This window comes from Elgaria multicarinata, chromosome 10 (assembly GCF_023053635.1).
Source record: "Elgaria multicarinata webbii isolate HBS135686 ecotype San Diego chromosome 10, rElgMul1.1.pri, whole genome shotgun sequence".
NCBI classification, from domain to species: Eukaryota; Metazoa; Chordata; class Lepidosauria; order Squamata; family Anguidae; genus Elgaria; species Elgaria multicarinata.
The window spans coordinates 21,899,634-21,919,705 of record NC_086180.1 but is presented as its reverse complement, the minus strand read 5'-3'; the positions used below and the strand labels follow the sequence as shown (position 1 = coordinate 21,919,705).

Sequence of the window (20,072 nt, the reverse complement as noted above, 5' to 3'; positions counted from 1 at the left end):
TCGGACATATCGTAAATATTGAAACAATGACAATGCTGGTACATTAGTTACTTCACCAATAGATACTCCCCCTTACGCCAGCCTTTATATTGCAATCTGTTTCCCAATCACTAGAGTGGCCTGATTGATCACTAACTGCTTACAAAATATTAACCCAACAATGCCAATTCACCATTTTGGAATTGCTAATATAATTCAAGGCAAGAAGTGGAAGAGTATTTCAGAAGATGATAACACAAAGCAGAATGGTCTTGGCATTCTATTCCTTATTTTTTGCCTGATCCACTAAAGAATTAGAACGGGTGTGTGTTTGTGTGGTTAAATCACTCTGGTAACACATTCTCTGTTGGTCTGCCTTTTGACCAGGGCCTGCATGAAGAATACAATTACTTTTGCCTGATGATCTCCACCTGAAAATGGATATATTCAAGGGTCCATGCTGAGTTTGGGATCTTTTGCAGTCCTTGATACGCTTCATCAGTGAGGTGCTGCTTGCTCCTCTGTGGGAAACAGCAAAGGTAAGCATGGTGATTTTATGTTGACACTTCTCAGGTGTGACCAGAGTTTGTGATGGGTAATTGTTTTTGTACCCCAGGTGTTCTATTGATTCCATTCTTCACTCTTTCCGGTCACACTGAGGAGAAATGGACTGGCATGAGAGGGTCGTGGTGTTGAATGCTCGGCTACATAACTGCAAGTAATCTTTACCTTTGTTTGTCCTCAGAAAGCCAGTTCATACTGCCAACGTGATCAAGTGTTAAAACTTTTCTTGGACTGTACTGCTTCATATTATGAGGAGATCAAACACTATTGTAGAGATAGAAAATGGGTAGAAAAGAGCTCACAAAAGGATCCAGGGTGTGTGGATACAGGAAAGTTACAATTTAAGGCTTTTTAGTTTAGAAGAAAGGTGGGTAAGGGGCCTCATGACAGTGGTGTATCAAATTATGCATGGTTTGGAGGAAGTGGATAGGTTTCCACCTCTTTCATCTCATACTGCTCGAACCAGAGTCATCCAATGAAGCTGAACAGGGAGATTCAAGACAGACCAAACAAATTACTTCTTCATACAGTGTATAGTTAAATTATGGGATTTCCTACCACAAAATGTGGTGATGGTCATCAACTTAGATGGCTTTAATACAGGGGTTTTGAACCTCTAACTCATGGACTTAATTTGGCCCATCGGGGTCCCCAATTCATTAATTTGGCCCATTGGGGTACCCAATTCATCCCCTCAAGCATCCTAAGGTGGGTACTCCCCCTTCCTGACATCATTTTCACAAACCACCAACCAGTCTGTGGTTTCCTTTTTTCCTGATTAATTTTTGTTTTCTTTTACTTTGACCAGAATGTGATCCCACCTTCCTCGTGCATTTGGCCTTCTTTTGTTCATCTGGTGAACGTCCTGGTAATTTAGTGCATGTGAGGTACAGAGAGATAGCATTTCTGCAAGATGATGACCCCTGGTGACCTTAAGACTTTCTGGACCAACCTGTCAATTTCTCTTCTGCCACTGCCAATTTCACGGAGCTCTCCTGTGCCCCCTTGGTGGGGGGCAGGGCCTTGCTATTTACTGTTTTACTCTGTACAGCACCATGTACATTGATGGTGCTATATAAATTAATAATAATAATAATAATAATAATAATAATAATAATGGTGAGGCAAAGAATTATTCATTTTGCAGAGGTCATTTCTCAAACTCTGTGCTATCATAGCAAGCATGGCTAATGCTGTGAGGAATGTTAAAACAAATAAAAAGAAAACTGTGCCACATAACTTATGAGAGTAATTGTGAATGATTGAGAATTTGTAGGGGTGGTGGTAGAGGCCAGCCAGTCCAAAACCTTTCAGTTTTTGCTTCTATGACCTCTTCCTTTTTCCAAATCCAATATAATGGGAACAACATTGCTCCTTTATATTGGAGGAAAAGATTTTCGAAGCCCCAAGATGGATTATTTTGCAGGCCTCAGACTTGCTGGGCGAAATGATCTGAGATCTTCTCAATGTCTCTTTTCTGAAAATCTAAGAATATTTCAAGTTAATCCAGGGTGAGCTAGAAAGACCTTGCCCATCTTTGGTTACCTTGAATGTGACCAAGGCCACAATCCTTCACTTGTTTAGACAGAAAAACTCCTACATCTCCGAGCATGACTGCTGGGTCATGCTGTGCATTGTAGGGCATTTTCTCTGTAAACATGCATAGATTTGTGCACTAATAAGGCTTTTAAGTTTTTCCAAAGAAGACGAAGATTGGAAAGTGATGAGATATTAACACCTATACTCTCTCCAGCATATCAAAGGCACATCATTTCTAACTAGTCATACATTTCCTTGTTTTTACTACCTTTCCTGCTTTGCCTATATGGTCTGCCTTCTGTCTTTGCTGTCCCCGTGACCTCTTGATTTAATGCACTGCTTTGATTTTCTGCTTAAGGGCTTTCCTCTACAAAAAGTTAAAAAACAAAAAACCTGAAACAGATTGAAATTTGAAAAACACAGCATGAAGTCCCCCGTCATAACAGCAGTGAGCATTCCAGCACAGACAAAACTAATCTGCAGGTGAGTGTAATAGTGGGCTTTTGAATTTCCAAGTCAACCTGGGATTGTGGGAGTGCAGATTTACAATGGCAGTGAAGGAGGCAAGTCTAAAAAAAACCCCAAAAAACTGCACATATGTTGGAGGATCTCCAGTAGTAGCCCCAACATATCTATGCTTGCAGAAAGATATTTAGAGCTAGCTGAAGATGTGGGGGAAAATATCAGAAGTTTCTTTTTCTCTCTTCCACACCACATAAAGAAGGACGTTCTGAGGAATTTTCTTGGAATATTCTCTCATATATATATATATATATATATATATATATATATATGGTCACCATTTCCCTAGGGTGACCATATGGAAAGGAGGACAGGGCCCCTGTATCTTAAACAGCTATACAAAAAAGGGGATTTCAGCAGGTGTCAATTATATTCATGCAGCACTGGGTGAAATTACCTCCTCATCACAACAGTTAAAGTTGTAGGAGCCCTGCCCTCTTTTGTATCTGGTCAAGAAGGCAAGGCTCCTGCAGCTCTAACTGTTGTGATGAGGAGGGAATTTCACTCAGTGCTGCATGCATAAAATCGACACCTACTGAAATTCCCTTTTCTATTCAACTGTTAAAGATACAGGAGCCTTGTCCTCCTTTCCATATGGTCACCATAATTTCCACCCAGAATGCCCTGAAATTATACCAGGTCAGGCTGCCAACACAGTTAGTTAGATATATGCTATGGTGGGACGTGGGAGAGGGCTTTCTCTTGTAGGATCTACACTACTGCTTTATAGTGCTATTGAAGTACACTGAAAAATGTTGGGGCCCATGGAACATCTACACCAAGCAGGATATTCCACTATGAAAGCGGTATAAGGTAGGTGGCAATGGGCCCCAACAGTTGCCAGTGCACTTCAATGTCATAAAGCAGTAGTGTGGCTCCTGCCTTTTACATACTGCTTTCATACCACTTTCATAGTGGAATATCCAAGTTGGTGTAGATGAGCTCTCTGTTGTAGTACCCTGGCTGTGGAATGCCCTTCCCCTGGAGGCCCAACTGGCACCAGCCCTGGCTCCATTTCAGCACCAGGTTAAGACCTGGCTTTTTAACAGAGCCTTTGATGGCTAAATCCACCAGCCTGCACACTGTCTTGTTTTAATTGGATTTTACTGTTTAAAATTTCGTATTGGTTTTAACACATTAATGGTTTAATTTGTTTTAGAATTGTCTATTTATTCTCTTTTATACATATGATTTTATCTGTATACCACCCTGAGATCATTGTGATATAGGGCAGGATATAAATGTTTTAATAAATTAATTAATTAAATAAATAAATTGTTGCATCTGGTGCCATTTGCAGCAGCAGCGGTGGCAAAAACACACACCAAAACTAAAGAAAACACATTGGTTGGGAGGGGCAGAGAGAAGTGGTGCCACTATCACTACTGATGGTGAGCTCAATCTCTGCCAACCTCTTGGCACGTTTCTTCTCCATGTGGAGAAGTTTAATGAAATTATCCACAAATAGGACAGGAGATTTTGAGAGGACATTTGCCCACTGCTCTAGCTATATTTTAAAAATATGAACTATATCCATCTATGGCAGGACTAACAAGGAGTGGAAATCTGTAGAGACAAGCGAAGAAATGGCCATTGAAAAAAAAGATGAAGTAGCAATGCAAATGCATCGATATTCCATAGTCAGGCAGCATAGTCAGTTCTAGGTCACAACAACCCTGGATCAAGTTAAAACTAGCACATATGCATTTATCCCAGTCAAAAACAGTTTAGAAAACAACAGCTTAGCCCTTTGATGGATAGTTACAATATTTCATGGTGTGTGTGTGTGTGTGCAATTCTCTTAACAATTTGGGGGCAAAGTTCTGTGCTTTAACCAGAAGTTGAATCCAATGCTTGTCCTACAAAGAGTAGACCCACTGAAATGAATGTGACTTCTGTTGTGTCCCTGCATTCAACAACCTCTTTTGCCTACTGGCCCCAAAGGCCAGCTGTACAGTATTCATTTCAGGTGGGAGGGATGTATCTAAGTTGCAAAAGCTGAAAGGGCTCATGGGATGCATTATCTCTCTTTGTTCATACATATCCGGGCAATTTGAACATGAACTCTGTTTTAAGGAGATCACACATGAAAGGCTTTTGTTCCTTTGAGCATCTCCAAGATGCCAACTATATTATTTTTGAAAGTCTGTGTTTAAATCAGAGCTTGTGGGGAGTTACTTTCATCACAGTCTCAACTGCAACTGGAAGAAACTTGAATTGTCCATTTGGGCTGTCTTATTTTGCTCCTTCGCTCTCTCTTTCTCTTTCTCTCTCTCCTCTAGTTTTTAACATTTTTTTTTTCAAATTCAGTTCAATGTTCCATTACCTATCATACATGTTTTAACCTCTGGCTATTTTGTTTTCCTGCAATTGCATGGCGTAAAGTCAATTCACTCCCCCAAGACAATGTGACACTGCTAACATGAGTTAAGTGGGTACTGACAGAGTTGAAAAGTCTACCAGGGTCAACCTTCTTCCCCAAAGTCAGATGTTTGCATGCGTCCTTTTCAAGGCATCCTAAGTACAGCTGCCCCAACCAAGGCCTTTTAAATGCTTCACTTGCATGAGATGGGACTATTAAATTGCATGAACTCCTTAGAAGCTGGCCAGTGATGGCTAAGTGCCAAACTACATGTTATGCCAGGACATCTGTGAATGATCCTACACATTTTAACACCCCCAATGACTGCTCCCCCTCCCAATAACTGTCCTCCAGCAGTTATGATTTGTAAAAACAACTTTTTTTAAAAAAGCACATCAAGAGATCAGTCACTGATTTGCTGGCATGATGCATACTCTGGACCTTTTAAAGTAGCAGTATTACTAGTTGTACAAGAGGTATATTTCGGAGATAGATGCATGTTACATAGGGTGACCATATGGAAATGAGGACAGGTCTCCTCTATCTTTAACAGTTGTGTAGAAAAGGGAATTTCAACAGGTGTCATTTGTCTGTATGCAGCACCTGGTGAAATTCCCTCTTCATCACAACAGTTAAAGCTGCAGGAGCACTGCTCTTTTGACCAGATACAAAATTAGGTTTCCCTTCACCATTTGTTTATCAATCTCAAACTGCAGTCCTTCCCCTTCAGCTTGTACTTCACTTTTGCTAGGGTGGTCATAGACCTGCTTTTGGCTCAAAGTAGGAATTGAGCACTTCGGCCTTTTCTTTGTCATCTGTTATCAATTTGCCATCTTCATTAAGCAGTTGAATCACCATTTCTTTTCTCTGTCTTGCACTACGTACAGATCCGAAGAAAGCTTTTTTGTTGCTTTTAGCCTTCCTCGCTAGCCTCATCTCATTTTCAGGTTCAGCCTTCCTGATGCCATTCTTGCACTTCTGTGCTACCAGTCGGTACTCTTCCTTTTTAGCCTGGCCTTCCTTCCACTTCCTATGTGTGCCCTTTTTGTTTCCAGGTCATTTCTAAGCTTTTTGTGGAGTCACATTGGTTTCTTCTGTTATCTTCTATCTTTTTTCCTTGTTGGAATTGTTTGTAATTGAGCCTTTAAATTGTCCTTTGTAAAAAAACCTCCCACCCATCTTGGACTCCTTTTCTCATTAGGGTCACTTGCCCTGGGACCTTACTTATCATTGTTCTGAATTTATTAAAATCAGCTAATGAAGTCTGTTGGAACTCAGCTTTCCTTAGAGGGGGTTTACCAATCTCGGAGTCTTCCACAGAGTCAAGCAGGAGAGGGGTGATCAGCTCAGCTAGCTTCTCACCATGGCTAGACCAGGCCTATATCCTAGGATTGTCCCGGGATCATCCCTGCGCATCCAAATGACACACAGGATATCCCGGGAGCAGGCAGGGACGACCCCTCCATTTGCCTGGGATAATCCTTAGGTCTAGCTTAAAGCCAAAGACTCCTTTAGAAGAATCCTCCCTGAAGCAAAAGTGGCTCATGGAATACTTTCCCTTTTGTTGAAAGGACAACTGCCTAGCTTAGTCAGCCAATTTTTAGCTTAGAGGAGAGCTCCTAGTGTTTACAAAACCTTCAGGTGCGGAACTATGTTTATTTGGTGAATAAAGTTTTGTGTATTACTTGGCAGACCTCAATATTGTCTCGCATTGAGCGGGAGGGCTTGGAATCAAGACACCTAATTTTCATGCTGCATGATCTCCCATCTCCCAGCCTGAGCTTGCACAAGAAAGAGTAACCTCAGCAAGGGAGAAGGCTATGATGGGTGAATGGGAATTGTCACCAAGTTGATTTGCACTGGAGCAATTGAAAAAGTTGCAGTAACACGACACTTCAAAAAAGCAAAACTTTGGGTGGGTGGGTGGAAACCTGATGTGGCTGAGAGTTGCAAGCTGCGTCATATACACAATGCAGTGCCACTGCACAGCCACAACATTGTATATAGGGCATATAGTCAAGCCCCTGGTATGGACTGAAAAGTGGCCAGTAGAGGATGAACACAGACATACTGGACAATTGATTATCCCCTGTGTAGGTCGGTATTTGGGTTTCACAGAGAATATTTAATGAATGGAGGGCACACAGTTTGGGAATTCTGCCGTATTCTATCCCACAGGCTCACGATGATGGCAAATCTACTGTGCCCTTATCAAACAATTAATCAGTGATGTAGGGAAGACAAAAGAAAGAAATATAGATCAGATACGGAATCCATGAGCATGAGGCATTTTTTTAACAGATAAAAAAGCTTTTGTCAGAGAACCTTTTCTGCTTCCTTAAGCAAGAAGTGCCAACTTGTTCAGCGTGGTGGCTAAGGGAGGAATTTGAGAGTTATTGCAAAATGATCCTTTAAGCTCTAAGCTCAATTGCAGCTATTGTGAAGACAACAGAGTGGATACTCCTTTACAGCATCGCAAAATGCAGCCAATGAAAAGAACGAACACTAGTTTATTATTAACAAAGATAATATACAAAAGGGCAAATTGCACAGGATTACTTATCCCAAAAGAAGAAATTGGTGCTGCCAATGGACTCTGAGGATAACACACTTCATCAAAGAAGTGTAGTGGAGAACAAATAAAGGTTGTGTAAATGGTATTAATGAGCAAACCCAATCCTTCCCCAGGAAATAAGTGAAGTCATTTAAAGAAGAATAGAATTGGGCGGGAGTGACAACTTTAGTAGGGAATATCTGATTTCGGGCTGTTGAAAACTAATATGGCTACTATTACACCAAGGTAGTCATTTACCTTGCAAAATACTGCAATGAACGTGAATATAGAAATTCAAATAGAAACCTAAAAGAGGTAGTAAGCTGTGTACATGTTTACACAGACATAAAGAAGAATTTTTCTCTTCTCCTCCTTCCTTTATTTCTTTCTCATTCACCTAGCTCTCTCCACTTCCTGTCTATTATTTATCCTTCATAAGGAGGATAAGATTTACTTACTACATGATATCTGAGCAAACTGCATAGGATTGCATGGTTATCAGGCCATCCTGTACATATCTACTCAGACGCAAGCCCCATTGAGTTCAATGAGACTTATACCCCAGTATGTGTGTATTGGATTGCAGCCTGACATGACTCACTTGCCTGGGAGTTAGACTAGGGATGAGTGAGAAATTCATTTCACTCTGGTTTTGGTTGGGTTTTTTTTAGCACAGTGTAACCAAGAAGCGATCTACACTAAACAGGATATAACACTTTGAAAATGTTTTGAAAACTGTAGAGAATGTGTCCTGGGCCTCAACAGTTGTCCCTACTGTTATAAACTGTTTTAAAGCAGTAGCGTAGATCCTGCTCAGTTCATGCTTCCCAGGCTGAACATGGACCCGAATGCAATCTGTGGTCTGGAATATGTAAATTCCCAGGCTTGCAATGTGATTCATGTAACAACAAAAATGTGTTCAAAAATTATGTGCATTTCAAAAACATGTGCAAATAATGTGTAATTTTGGGAAGGGATATTTCATGGAAATATGCACAATTTTTTATGTAGCCCAAACCCCCACAAAAGCAAAACTTGCAATCAGATACAGACACAAGTCAGAACAAGCTTAGACGTGGAAATTGGAGGAATTCACCGACTTCTAGTTTGGTTTATTTGAACATCCTTAGGTTTAATTATTCATTCATTGATTTGATTTCTACCCTGCCTTTCTACCAAAATAATGGCACAAAAGGTGACTTGCAGTCACAAACAAAACTTGATTAAAATAATAATAAAAACAAATGCATTGTAACAAAATTGAAAACACAACAACAACAACAGAATAAAAACTGTTTCAATCCAAACTTGCTTGCATGCCAAAGGCCTGCTTCAATAAGGCCAGTGGAAGGGCAGCAAAGAGGAAGAAAACTTAGGCCTTAGCTAGACCTAAAGTTTATCCCGGGATCATCCCGGGGTCGTCCCTGCCTGCTCCCGGGATCGCCTGTGTGTCATTTACATGAACAGGGATTAGCCCCAGGATGATCCCGGGATAAACCTTAGGTCTAGTTTAGGCCTTAGTCTCCCTTGGCAGGGCATTCTACAACATGAGAATGACCACTAAGTACATCCTCTTTTTTGTTGCCATTGAAGGTGAAAGTCTCAAAAGAACAGTCTCTCCCAATGATCTTAAGAACCAAGCAGGTGTGTATGGGAGAAGGTGGTCTTGCAGGTAGCCTGGTCACACAATGGCCAGTGGCAGCTGGAAGGGCAGTGTTGTGGCTCCTTACCTCCCTGACACTACCCTACCACTATCACCCACCGGTGACTCTGCACACCTCTCACGAATATTAGAGGTGTGCAGAGCAGCCAACAAATGGCAATGGTGGTGGCAGAAGTCCACGAGCTGGCCGAACTCGATATAGGTTGAGTGAAGCCAGGTTGGCAGACTTAGCCTAACTCCCCCGGCAAATTCTTCTGCTATCCCTAGAAAATCTACATCATCCAGAAATCCACAGGAATAGGCCAGCTGGAAATTATCCAATACAGTGAGGTTCAGGGAAGTTTTTGTTTGTTTGTTTTTTAAACAAAGATCTTACCACCACCTCTTTCAGACAAGACAAAATCACACCTTGCTGCAGGTCTGATCCCCTGAATTCAAATAGGGCTCATTTCTGAGCAGATATGCATAAGATTGCATTATTTGTCTCTTAACTCTGTCTCTTCTTTGTTAGGTTTCGCTATAGCATTCCTCTCTTCTCTTCCCTATCTCTAGATCACTATGATTCCTCTCTAGAACTCTATGAATCCTCTAAAGTGTCACTGAGGGGCATGCTCACGGTTGGAAAAATATCCAGGAACATCTCATAGACCACCCAATTAAATGTCCCAAAGTGGGGCTCTGGAATCTTAAATTGGAAAAACAGATCCTGACCAGGACAGGACCTAAGTCACAAGCACTTCATCTGAATTTCATACAATTCCTGTATAAAAGGCTGTATAGTGTATAACTTTCAGTGGTGCCTGTTTTCTATTAATTGATTTTGTTGGGCATGCTCCTTAGTGCCTGCAAACCCAGATGTAACACCATAGTACTGGAAAATCCAGTTTTGTGGAGGGTTCCCCCAACCTGATGATAACTCTCAGCCTTCTATGCACCTACTTATGTATGAGAGTACATATGGTTTGTCATTTCCTAACCATGTCACATGCCTATTATCCCTATTATCTCAGTAGAAGAAGTCGTTTGTAGATAATATAAAACTCCTGTCCACGCTTGGTGTCAAATGCAGCAATTTCAGCTGGTACTTTTCAGCTTGTAAATCAAAGGAGTTGCAGTAATAAAAGTACTTTTAAAAACACCATATAAAACCATGTTTTCCTCCTCAAGGGAACTCATTGACAACAAGCAGTCTTTTGGAGATGCATGGATATTTGCCTGATGCAGTAACTGACACAATCCTAGGTCATGATAGTGAATGAACACACAGTGTGGCGCAGAGCGGTAAAGCAGCAGTTTCTGCAGCTGAAACTCTCCCCATGGCCTGGGTTCGATCCCAGCGGAAGCTGGTTTCAGGCAGCCGGCTTGGGTCGACTCAGCCTTCTATCCTCCCGAGGTCGGTAAAATGAGTACCCAGTTAGCTGGGGGAAAGGCAATAATGGCCGGGGAAGGCAACGGCAAACCACCCCGCTATAAGGCCTGCTAAGAAAACGTCAGGAAAGCTAGCGTCCCTCCAAGAGTCAGTAATGACTCAGTGCTTGCATGAGAGGAGGATGCAAAGTTAAGAACACTTAGCATTTAATTTATGAAAACCCTCAGATTACTCTGTGTTTTCATGAATAAATATATCTTCTGAGACATATATATATATATATATATATATATATATATATATATTTGAGTTGAGAACTGGATTTGAAATTGGATTAAATTGAGAGATGGATGTGTTCATTGCCACAACGCATCAATAGAGGGTCAATATGGTATAGCTGACTAGTGAACTTGGACCAAGAAGACCAACTATGGGTTGGAATCCAAGCTGGGCCATGAAGCTCACTGGATGACCTTGGGCTACTCACTCTCTTTCAACCTAAAACAACCAATCAACAAATTAATTAATTAGCTTGCTAGCCTCCTTTTCAGGGCTATGCCCTCACAAAGTGACAAGAGCATGGTCAGATATAAGACACAACAGCCACAGTGGGAAGCATAAAGCTGCTTTGACCACACAACCTAATTACAAGTTTAAATGAAGGCAACTTTAAACAGAAGGTCTAACTTATCTCACAGGGATCTTGTGGGGGAGAGAGAAACAACCACTGTTTCTGTTGTCCTGAGCCCCTGGGTAGAGGGGCAGGGAATGAAACACAATAGTTAAGTTTGTCAGGATCATAGGGCCCCAAAGGTTGGGTCTATCTTCTCCTGGTCCTCAAATATAGAGAAGAGGGAGTAATCAGCTTCACGATTGTTCTCCTCTCTATCTCCTCCTGCTCTAGGTCTGCTTTCCAAGACCTCTACCCCAGCTGCCTCTGGCCTATGCTCGTAGGTTCTGATTACTCTTTTCCTAAGCCCCAGGTTGGTCTTTGCCTAGGTCCTCCTGACTGTCCTGCCCTCCTTGCAATATGCTTGGAATTGATCTTTAGGATCAGAGCAATTAAAGAAACTGATAAGGCAGAAAATAAAGGGATAAAAGGTATAATGAGCGAAATATATAGAATATTGCTTGGGGAAGGGGTGTTGGAATATCCAGGAAAGATGGTGTGGGAGACAGATTTGAAGATACAAATAGGGCAACAGAGTTGGGAAGGATTATGGAGACAAAGAGTGTTAAGAAATATGTCAGTGAGAATAAAAGAGAATTATTATAAAATTATATGGAAGTGGTACTTAACTCCGGTTAGATTAAACAAGATGAATAATCAGCACTCAGCAAATTGTTGGAGAGGTTGTGGGGGAAAAGGAACGTATTTACATATGTGGTGGGAATGTAAATTTGTGCAAAAATTGTGGAAGACAGTGTTTTCTGAGATTGAAGAAATTGTTGGAATGAAGCTAGACGAGACACCAAAAGTAGCTTTACTCTCACTATTGGAAGATCTAAAGTGTAAAAAAGAAACTAAAGAATTGATAACAAATTTGCTGACTGCAGCAAGGTTAATGGTATCTAGGAACTGGAAGACTCAAAGTGATTATCATATAGAAGAATGGTATAAAGAAGTTTGGGATATTGCTATTAATGATAAATTGACATGTAATATTAAAGTAAGAAGAGGTATCGCAAAAGTGAATGAATTTGATGGGATTTGGAAACAGTTCCTAATATTTGTGTTCTCAAAGGGAAGTGGGAAACCACCACCAGAAGAAGTGTTAAGATTTTGGAAACAGGAATGATCCCGTGAGGTGTGAGGAGCACTTGCTGGATTGTCGAATTGTGTTTATGGTTATTAAGTATTATATGTTAAGAATTTCATAAATTTTATTTAAAAAGAAAAAAAGGATCAGAGCAATTAAGGGCATAATCCTATGCATGTTCAGGCAGAAAAAAAATCCTACAACTCCTAGGATACCCCAACCAGTCATTTTGGTTAGGGCATGCTATGAGTCATAGGAGGTTCTCTCTCTCTCTCTCCCCCCCCCCCCCCCGGTCTAAACATGCATTGGATTGCATCCTAAGTCCTTCTGTGACAGGCAGGGAACTGAGCCAATCACACCAGAGGCATCATCAATACCACTGTCATCAAATCTTAGCACATTGATGTGTGTGTGTGTGTGTGTGTGTGTGTGTGTGTGTGTGTGTGTGAGTGAGTGTGTGTGTGTGTGTGTGTGTGTGTGTGTGTGTGTGAGAGAGAGAGAGAGAGAGAGAGAGAGAGAATGAATGCAAATTGGAAGAATTGAGCTTAATTGTTAAAAAGCTAATATAAAAACAAACAAAAACTATCCTCTGTTGTGATGGGAGCAGGAATTATGGTGCATTTGGTTTTCTTTCCAATGCAATAATTCTTAAATGCACCATGTTGGCACTATATAAATAAATAATAGCGATTCAACTTTTCTTGTTGTTTTAAAGTGGAGCATTATAAATTAGACACATTACATATCATTATTCTGGGCAGGTAGTTAATTATGCTAACTACATGAAATATGGCAAGCACAATGGAAAATGTAAATACTGTAATCCTCCAAAGCATTTTAAATTGTTCCTAATATATGCACATACATTATACTCCTTTAAAAATGCAAATGCACACAGAACCCATACATTGAAATGAAACAGAATATACCTGTTTACCCTATTTTTACTTTAGCTGAATGTTTTCAACCGAATATTGTTTCACCTGAATATTTTACAAGTTTATTTATTAAGTACTTATTCACTGCTGAAGGTTGCAATGAACCTTGTTTAAATTAATTAACCTATAGACACTGGGATATCAGGAAGAGAGACATTACATATTTCAATGTTACAAGTTATGGCATCGTCAGTGGAATGAATGGGTGGGTGGAGATGCATTGTTAATAGTGACAATGCCAAACATAGTTATACATGGTTGAATTTTTCTGCTTTGGTGTACTTTACAATGAAGGAGATTGCTTAGAGCAGCTTTTTCCAACCTGGTGTCCTCCAGATGTTTTGGACTACAAAACATTGCTGTACTCCCAGCATTCCTGACCATTGGCCATGCTGGCTGTGGCTGATGGGAGTGAAAGTCCAAAACATCTGGAATACACCAGAATAGGGAATGCTGGCCTAGACAATGGATAATACAACAGAAATTAGTGTTAGTATATACTGGGTTGGATCCAGACGAGTCATATTTAGAACTGACCCATTGAAAATTAAGTTTCATTGATATTAATGGATTTACTAAGTATGACTAAATCTGGATCCAACTGATTATTCTCACATATGCATAGTCATTTCCCATTAATCTTAAGCAAAGGTATTGAGGAGGAAGATACCTGCACAAAATATATGTATACAGATGAATTTAAGGACATTTGTATCCTCATCACATCCCTTTCAATATGTCAATAATTCCCCTTCATCACATATTTTTTTGAGAATTTTCTTTTTCAGTCTCCCCCCCAAATTCTGTCTACTCCCACCAGAATATTCAACAACCTCCCCTCCCCTCCTTTTGCCACCCACAAATAAGGTGGAACATTTTTGGGAGACCATCTTTGCTAAGCCCTAAACTCCTGTGCTGCCATCTGGAGCACAACTGCCACCATTTTTTATATCCCCTGGACCATTTTTTAACCCATATCTTGCAGTTGCTAATAGGGGAGGGTGTAATTCTGCAGGATCCTGTGCTCCCTCATTTCCCCAAGCAATTATGTTCTCTGGAGAAACAAGGGACAAGAACTAACCCATCCCTGAAGCTGGCTCAGTTAAATTCCCTCCCACTGGTGTCAACAGGAGGGAAAAGAAGAAACAAATTTTATGTGCGTGGGTGGGGGAGTTAAGTATGTCCCCTCAGCTTCTGTCCTGCCTGGTGTGAGCTAGCAGGACTTAGGAAATGGCAGTTCCTCCACCATGGACTTTCTTCTCACCCCAACGTTTTCTCTAGCTTCTCCGTATTCCTGGAACTGTCTTCTGGAATATCTGCAGATTGCACCTTCAGTTTCAGTTTTTAAGGCTATGTTGAATTCCACCCACCCACCCAAAGGCTTTGGTATCTTTCTTTGAAAGCCGGGTTCCAATTTTCCTGATTCCCTATCCCCTTTTTAGTTTTAGTTTTTTTATATTTCCCCTTTTTATTGTGAATAACTTTATATATATATATATATATATATATATATATATATATATATTTTCTAGATTGTAAGCCATTTGGGCAGGGAGTTGTGTTATTGTTTTGCTCTTTGTACAGTTTCATATACATTTATGGCACTTTGTAAATAAATAAATAAAGGGATTGTTCTGTAGGTAATGATACACAGAAATGACACGTGCAAACAAGCCTATGGGTGGTGGTGGTGGGAAATCTCCCCTTGAAATAATGAACCACTTTGCCTCATGGGCAGGAGAGGTTCTATCAGAAAATTTAGGAGAGGAGGTTGGAGAACATAAGAAGAGCCTTGCTGGATCAGACCAAGGGACTGTCTAGTCCAATATTTTGTTCACACAATGGCCAACCAGCTACCCATGGGAAACTGACAAGCCATACAAGAGTGCAAGAATGCCTTCCTGGCCTGTGACATTTCACCCTAGAGATACCCAAATCTCCAATCTCCATCCCCATAGGAAAAGCAATAAGGAAAAGGTTCTCGCAATGTGAAGTTAAGGGCAAATGTGATGTAGAACGATCCTCATTCTTTGCCCTCTCCGTTTTTTGAATGTCACAGTCCAAACTGGACCATGTTGAAAAAGTCAAGCACCCTCACCATTTAACTAACAGTATACTAGTAGAAGATAAACTCACTAGTCATGTATCTCATGTATTAATCATTCTTCGGTGCTATTTTGGTCATCAGGTAGCTAGCTTCCAGTTATAGGAGGACCAGAAGAAGCACCATGAGCAGCACTCACAAATTTAAGTGTTTCTTGCTTCTTTGCCCACCCCACTTACAAAATTCATTAAACAATGTAGACTATGGACATAGTATTTTCAAAAGGCCTCTTCGGGTAACCTGATATTTAAAAAAAGAAACATGCCAATAAACTACAACAGTGAAATAAATGTAAAGGAATAAACTACAGAGGTAATTAGCCAAACAATAAACATAAATGCTAATGAGTTTTGAAGCAAATCATTTCTCAATTTCTGAATATTTCACTCACAAGAGTACAAGTGAATTCTCCTGTGGATGACAAAATATACAAACCTCATCACCATAATGTGTTTTGTTAGGAGCTGTTTTTATTAAAAAGGGGGAAAAGATCTACATTTATTATCAATAAGATTATAACCTCTCTCTCTCTCTCTCTCTCTCTCTCTCTCTCTCTCTCTCTCTCCCTCCCTCCCTCCCTCCCTCCCTCCCTCCCTCCTAGATATATCGATTTAGATATATTATAAGCATATTGATAATAAATGTAGATCTTTTAAATCAATGTATTAATTCATTTTATATATGTAGGAAAGGGGAAATCCATAACAGAATGAGATTTTCATTTAATAACAAAAACAGAAACCTTTAATTAAAAGCTACATCATTCCAGGAAAAGGTGCCCGAGTTTAAGGGTGAAAATAAATGTCAGCTGGCGGTTACACTTACCTCGGCAATGAAAGACTTGGCCGTTGATGGGTTCATTACCAGAATGGCCCTTCTCAGAGTATCCCGGTAGCGGTTCAGTTCTTCAATCCGCATGGTGGCAAAGAGCCCTGTGATCATTTTATTGATGTTGTTCTCTACTTTCTGTAGCGCTACATCCATTCCCTGCTGAGATACTTTGTCCAAAAACTCTTGTATTCCACGGATATCTGGGAACATCAAAAGCCCATCAAAATGCTAATTACCATATAGAAATAAGACAAAACCTATTTTGGCTTATCTGGAAAAAGGTATTCTGCCTCGTGTCAAGCAACCACCCCCTGAAGGCCACATTAACTTAATATTCATTGGAACCGTTCCTCAGCTATGCTCATGACATGTCCTAAAGGGCTAATTTGTGAAAAGGAATTTTTAGGCACTAGTTCGTTTTGAAAAGAACCATTAAAAAAGGTATTTAATTATTCCTAGTTGCCTTCCACTTCTTCTGCTTATCGTATTGTGTTCCAGATTCTGACTAACCCTACGGTGCTCAGGAAATAGTTTCTCATTAAGCAACACCTGCAGAGAAGAGGGCAATATGTTATTGAAATGCACCTCCAAGTGATTTTCTTTTGTTGGATGGAATCTGGATTTCACATTCTAAGAATAACACACCTGTCAATGGGGTGGGGGAGACTATCATTTGCTAACTTGAACATTTAACAACAATAGTACCCATATTGCAAACCATGACAGAGGGGAGTATGGAGTCTGAAGTCACTCTCAGCCCATGAAACCGGTTTAAAGTATGCTTCACCCTGGGAGAAGTGCCCCAAACTGAGTGCAGTACCAGGAAAGGGGGGTGTCCAATATTTAATGACCTCACAGGTGGTCAGTCTGAGGGACCAACTACACAGTCTTTCTGCCCTAGGCTCAAAGTAGATGTTGATGCTAATTATGTGAATGTGATTAATAATATGCATATTTTCATTACTTAAATAACACACCCAGAAGGCTGGACTGCCTCAGGATAGTGGAGAATGCCATAGTCTCGACTCAGTTCACCTCTCTGAAATTGCTGCTAACATTTCAAGGTAAGCTTCCATCAGTGCCAATGGAAGATTCACTTGAAATGAAAATATCACATCTTTAGGGAGGCGATTTTTGTCATTCATGCCCAGTTCAGCCTTCATTTTGAAAGCAGTTTTTCACTCTAACCCCTCCTCTTCCTCCTGACTTTCCATTTGGGTTTGCATCAACAGTGACTGGATAGAGAAATCATAATAAAAACAGTGGCATGATGTGTGAGTGTCGTGGAGCCTAAGAAGCTATACTGAAATGGAACCAAAACTAGCTTCAGCTAGTAGTGGTGAGAAAGACACTACAAGACATCTGATTCAGACATAACAAATGCACTCCATATTAATGGCCTGGGAGAATCCAAGGTTGAATGGATCTGATTTTGGTCTTAAGGAAGCCCATGTTGGCAGCTCTGAGTTTTTACAGTAGATACAGGATAGAAGTATAAATAAGTGCATGCATATTTATACTGTTCATACATTTTTTCCCCCTTAGGGTAGCGGTTTTCAAACTATTTTGCAAGCAACCCTGAGATACCATGTAAGCAAATCAGGGAATCTAAAATAAGATGGTCAGTAATGGTGGAGTGGTTTAATTGAAAGACAGCCTGTGGTTCACTACTGATCTTCTCCTATAACCTAGTAGGGATGTGGGAGAAATCTGTCTGGGAGGTAGAAGTCACCAAGCTTTCAACCGCTCATCCCCCCCCCCCCCCGACTTTGGCATGCTTCCCCACAACCTGGCCCAACTTGATCTGCATGGAGTCAAGTCTGCTTGTGGGTTTTTCCAGGGTTTAAACATTTAGAGAAATGTGAATGAATTGTGGAATGCAATTTGCATGAATAATGTGAATTTCAGCCAAAACGTGCATACGTTATGAAATTTGCAGCTGAAATTTGCATGTCATGCAAACTGAGCCCTGCAATTTGAGCACATTTCTATTTTTGTATTAAAAACAAAACAAAACAGAAAAGTTCCTGGAATTGGGGGGAAACCCTGTGGCTCAGCCTGCGATGCAAGCTGAGTCTGGTGCTCGCTGGGAGTCTGTCAAGCCCAATAAAGGCTGGAATCCACAGCAACAGTCATTCCTATAAGCTAGAGATTCACGGAAGTGTTGTAAGGAAAATTCTAAGCTGACACCTAACAGACCTGATCGGTGTCTTGCCAGAAGTGAACACCTTATAAGAAAACCTAAATTTCCTCTGCAGACATGTTGATGTGCCAACAGTTCCTTAGAGGGGGGAAGCATGAAAACCATGGATGTATGAAATTATGGGTTGAAATCATCTGCAACCTGCAGTTCCACTTTAAAATCACATATAAAGATGAACCACAGTCCAAGAAAGAGAGTGGACACCTCTTTTGGAATCAAGGGATGTAATTGCAGTATTTAGACAGAGACTTCTGCAAATTTCAAGTAGTACTAAACACCGAATAATGGTCTAACACTGCTAAAGTGCATCCTCATTCTAAAAATATACTTCCAAAAGATAGTCAGTGATGCTTAATTGCAGCTCCTATTTAATGTCTAAATCAGGGAAATTAAATTCAGTCTAATCAGTGCTGTTAGAGGTCTTTTTGGCACTTCAAGGCCAATTTAAGAAGCAACACAATTATCTGAACTGCTACAAATGTGCCTGATTTTAAGTGCACCATAAAAATATATGCTCGTACTTTAACACCTGAAATATATAGCTGTACATGGTTCCCCTTGCAGTCCTGGAAAGTTATTAGAAAGTTTGAAAGAACTTTTCAGGTGAAAGGTAAAGAGAGCAAGGCATTCATGATATCTAGGTGGTATATGATGCTGTAGATGTAGATTATATCCCAAGTAGCTTTCCCCCCCATCAGGTTCAATGAGTGCAACTCAGAGAAAGTTAAATGTGATCAGAGATAGAACATAGCAGCTGAAAGATTGAACAGACTTCCTGATATATTGACACACACACACACACTTTCTCACTTTTCCCATGAACTCTGTTGGTGGCCTCGGTTCCAGCCCTACATATGAAATATGAGTATAATACTTATGATTAGTTGTTTTTAAATGGATGTCTGTTTTTGTTTGTATTTTATGCTTTTTATGGTTTTATTTATTTATTTATTTATTTATTTATTACATTTTTATACCGCCCAATAGCCGAAGCTCTCTGGGCGGCTCTCTGGGCGGTTTTAAATTATATTCACTGTTTTTAACTTTTGTAAACTGCCCAGAGAGCTTCAGCTATGGGGTGGTATATAAATGTAAATAATAATAATAATAATAATAATAATAATAATAATAATAATAATAATAATAATAATTTACAGGGTTATGGTAAGGATTACAGTAAGAGAATGTATGTGAAGTGCTTTGAACATACCAAACTGCTATGTAAGTGCTATGCATTATTGTAATCAGCAAGGGTGAACAGATAAAGAGGGCAGGGCTCCTGCAACTTTAATTGTTGCAATGAATAGGGGATTTCACCAGGTGCTGCATGCATACAAATGACACCTGCTGAAATCCCCTTTTCTATGCAACTGTAAAAGATACAGGAGCCCAGTCCTCCTTTCCACATAGTCTATTTAGATGGCCATTTGTATTACCTCAGTTCTAAAGCACAGAACTAATGATTTTGTCCTCCCACCCCTGCCATTCTATGCTTTACAGCTGCTTCTACATTCCTGGCATGTTGGAAGAGAACAATAAAACTGCTAACCCTGTTTTTTTTTTAAAGAAATAATACTGTGACCATGTACAGTTTTGCCATTTTAAATGTAATTAAATCCTAGCACTATCATGGCTACAAGAATAAAATGGAGCTTTTTTTTACTGCTTGGATGCTCTTATGAAC

General features: G+C 40.2%; 1 protein-coding gene across 1 annotated transcript in view; it reads right to left on the bottom strand.

Moving 5' to 3' along the window:
- GRID2 (glutamate ionotropic receptor delta type subunit 2) overlaps window positions 1-20,072 on the bottom strand; it is a 1,050,481-nt gene that overhangs the window by 436,560 nt on the left and 593,849 nt on the right. The window contains exon 4 of the mRNA XM_063135400.1: window positions 16,180-16,385. Coding sequence (XP_062991470.1) covers window positions 16,180-16,385 — 206 coding nt within the window. The remainder of the gene's footprint in view (window positions 1-16,179; window positions 16,386-20,072) is intronic.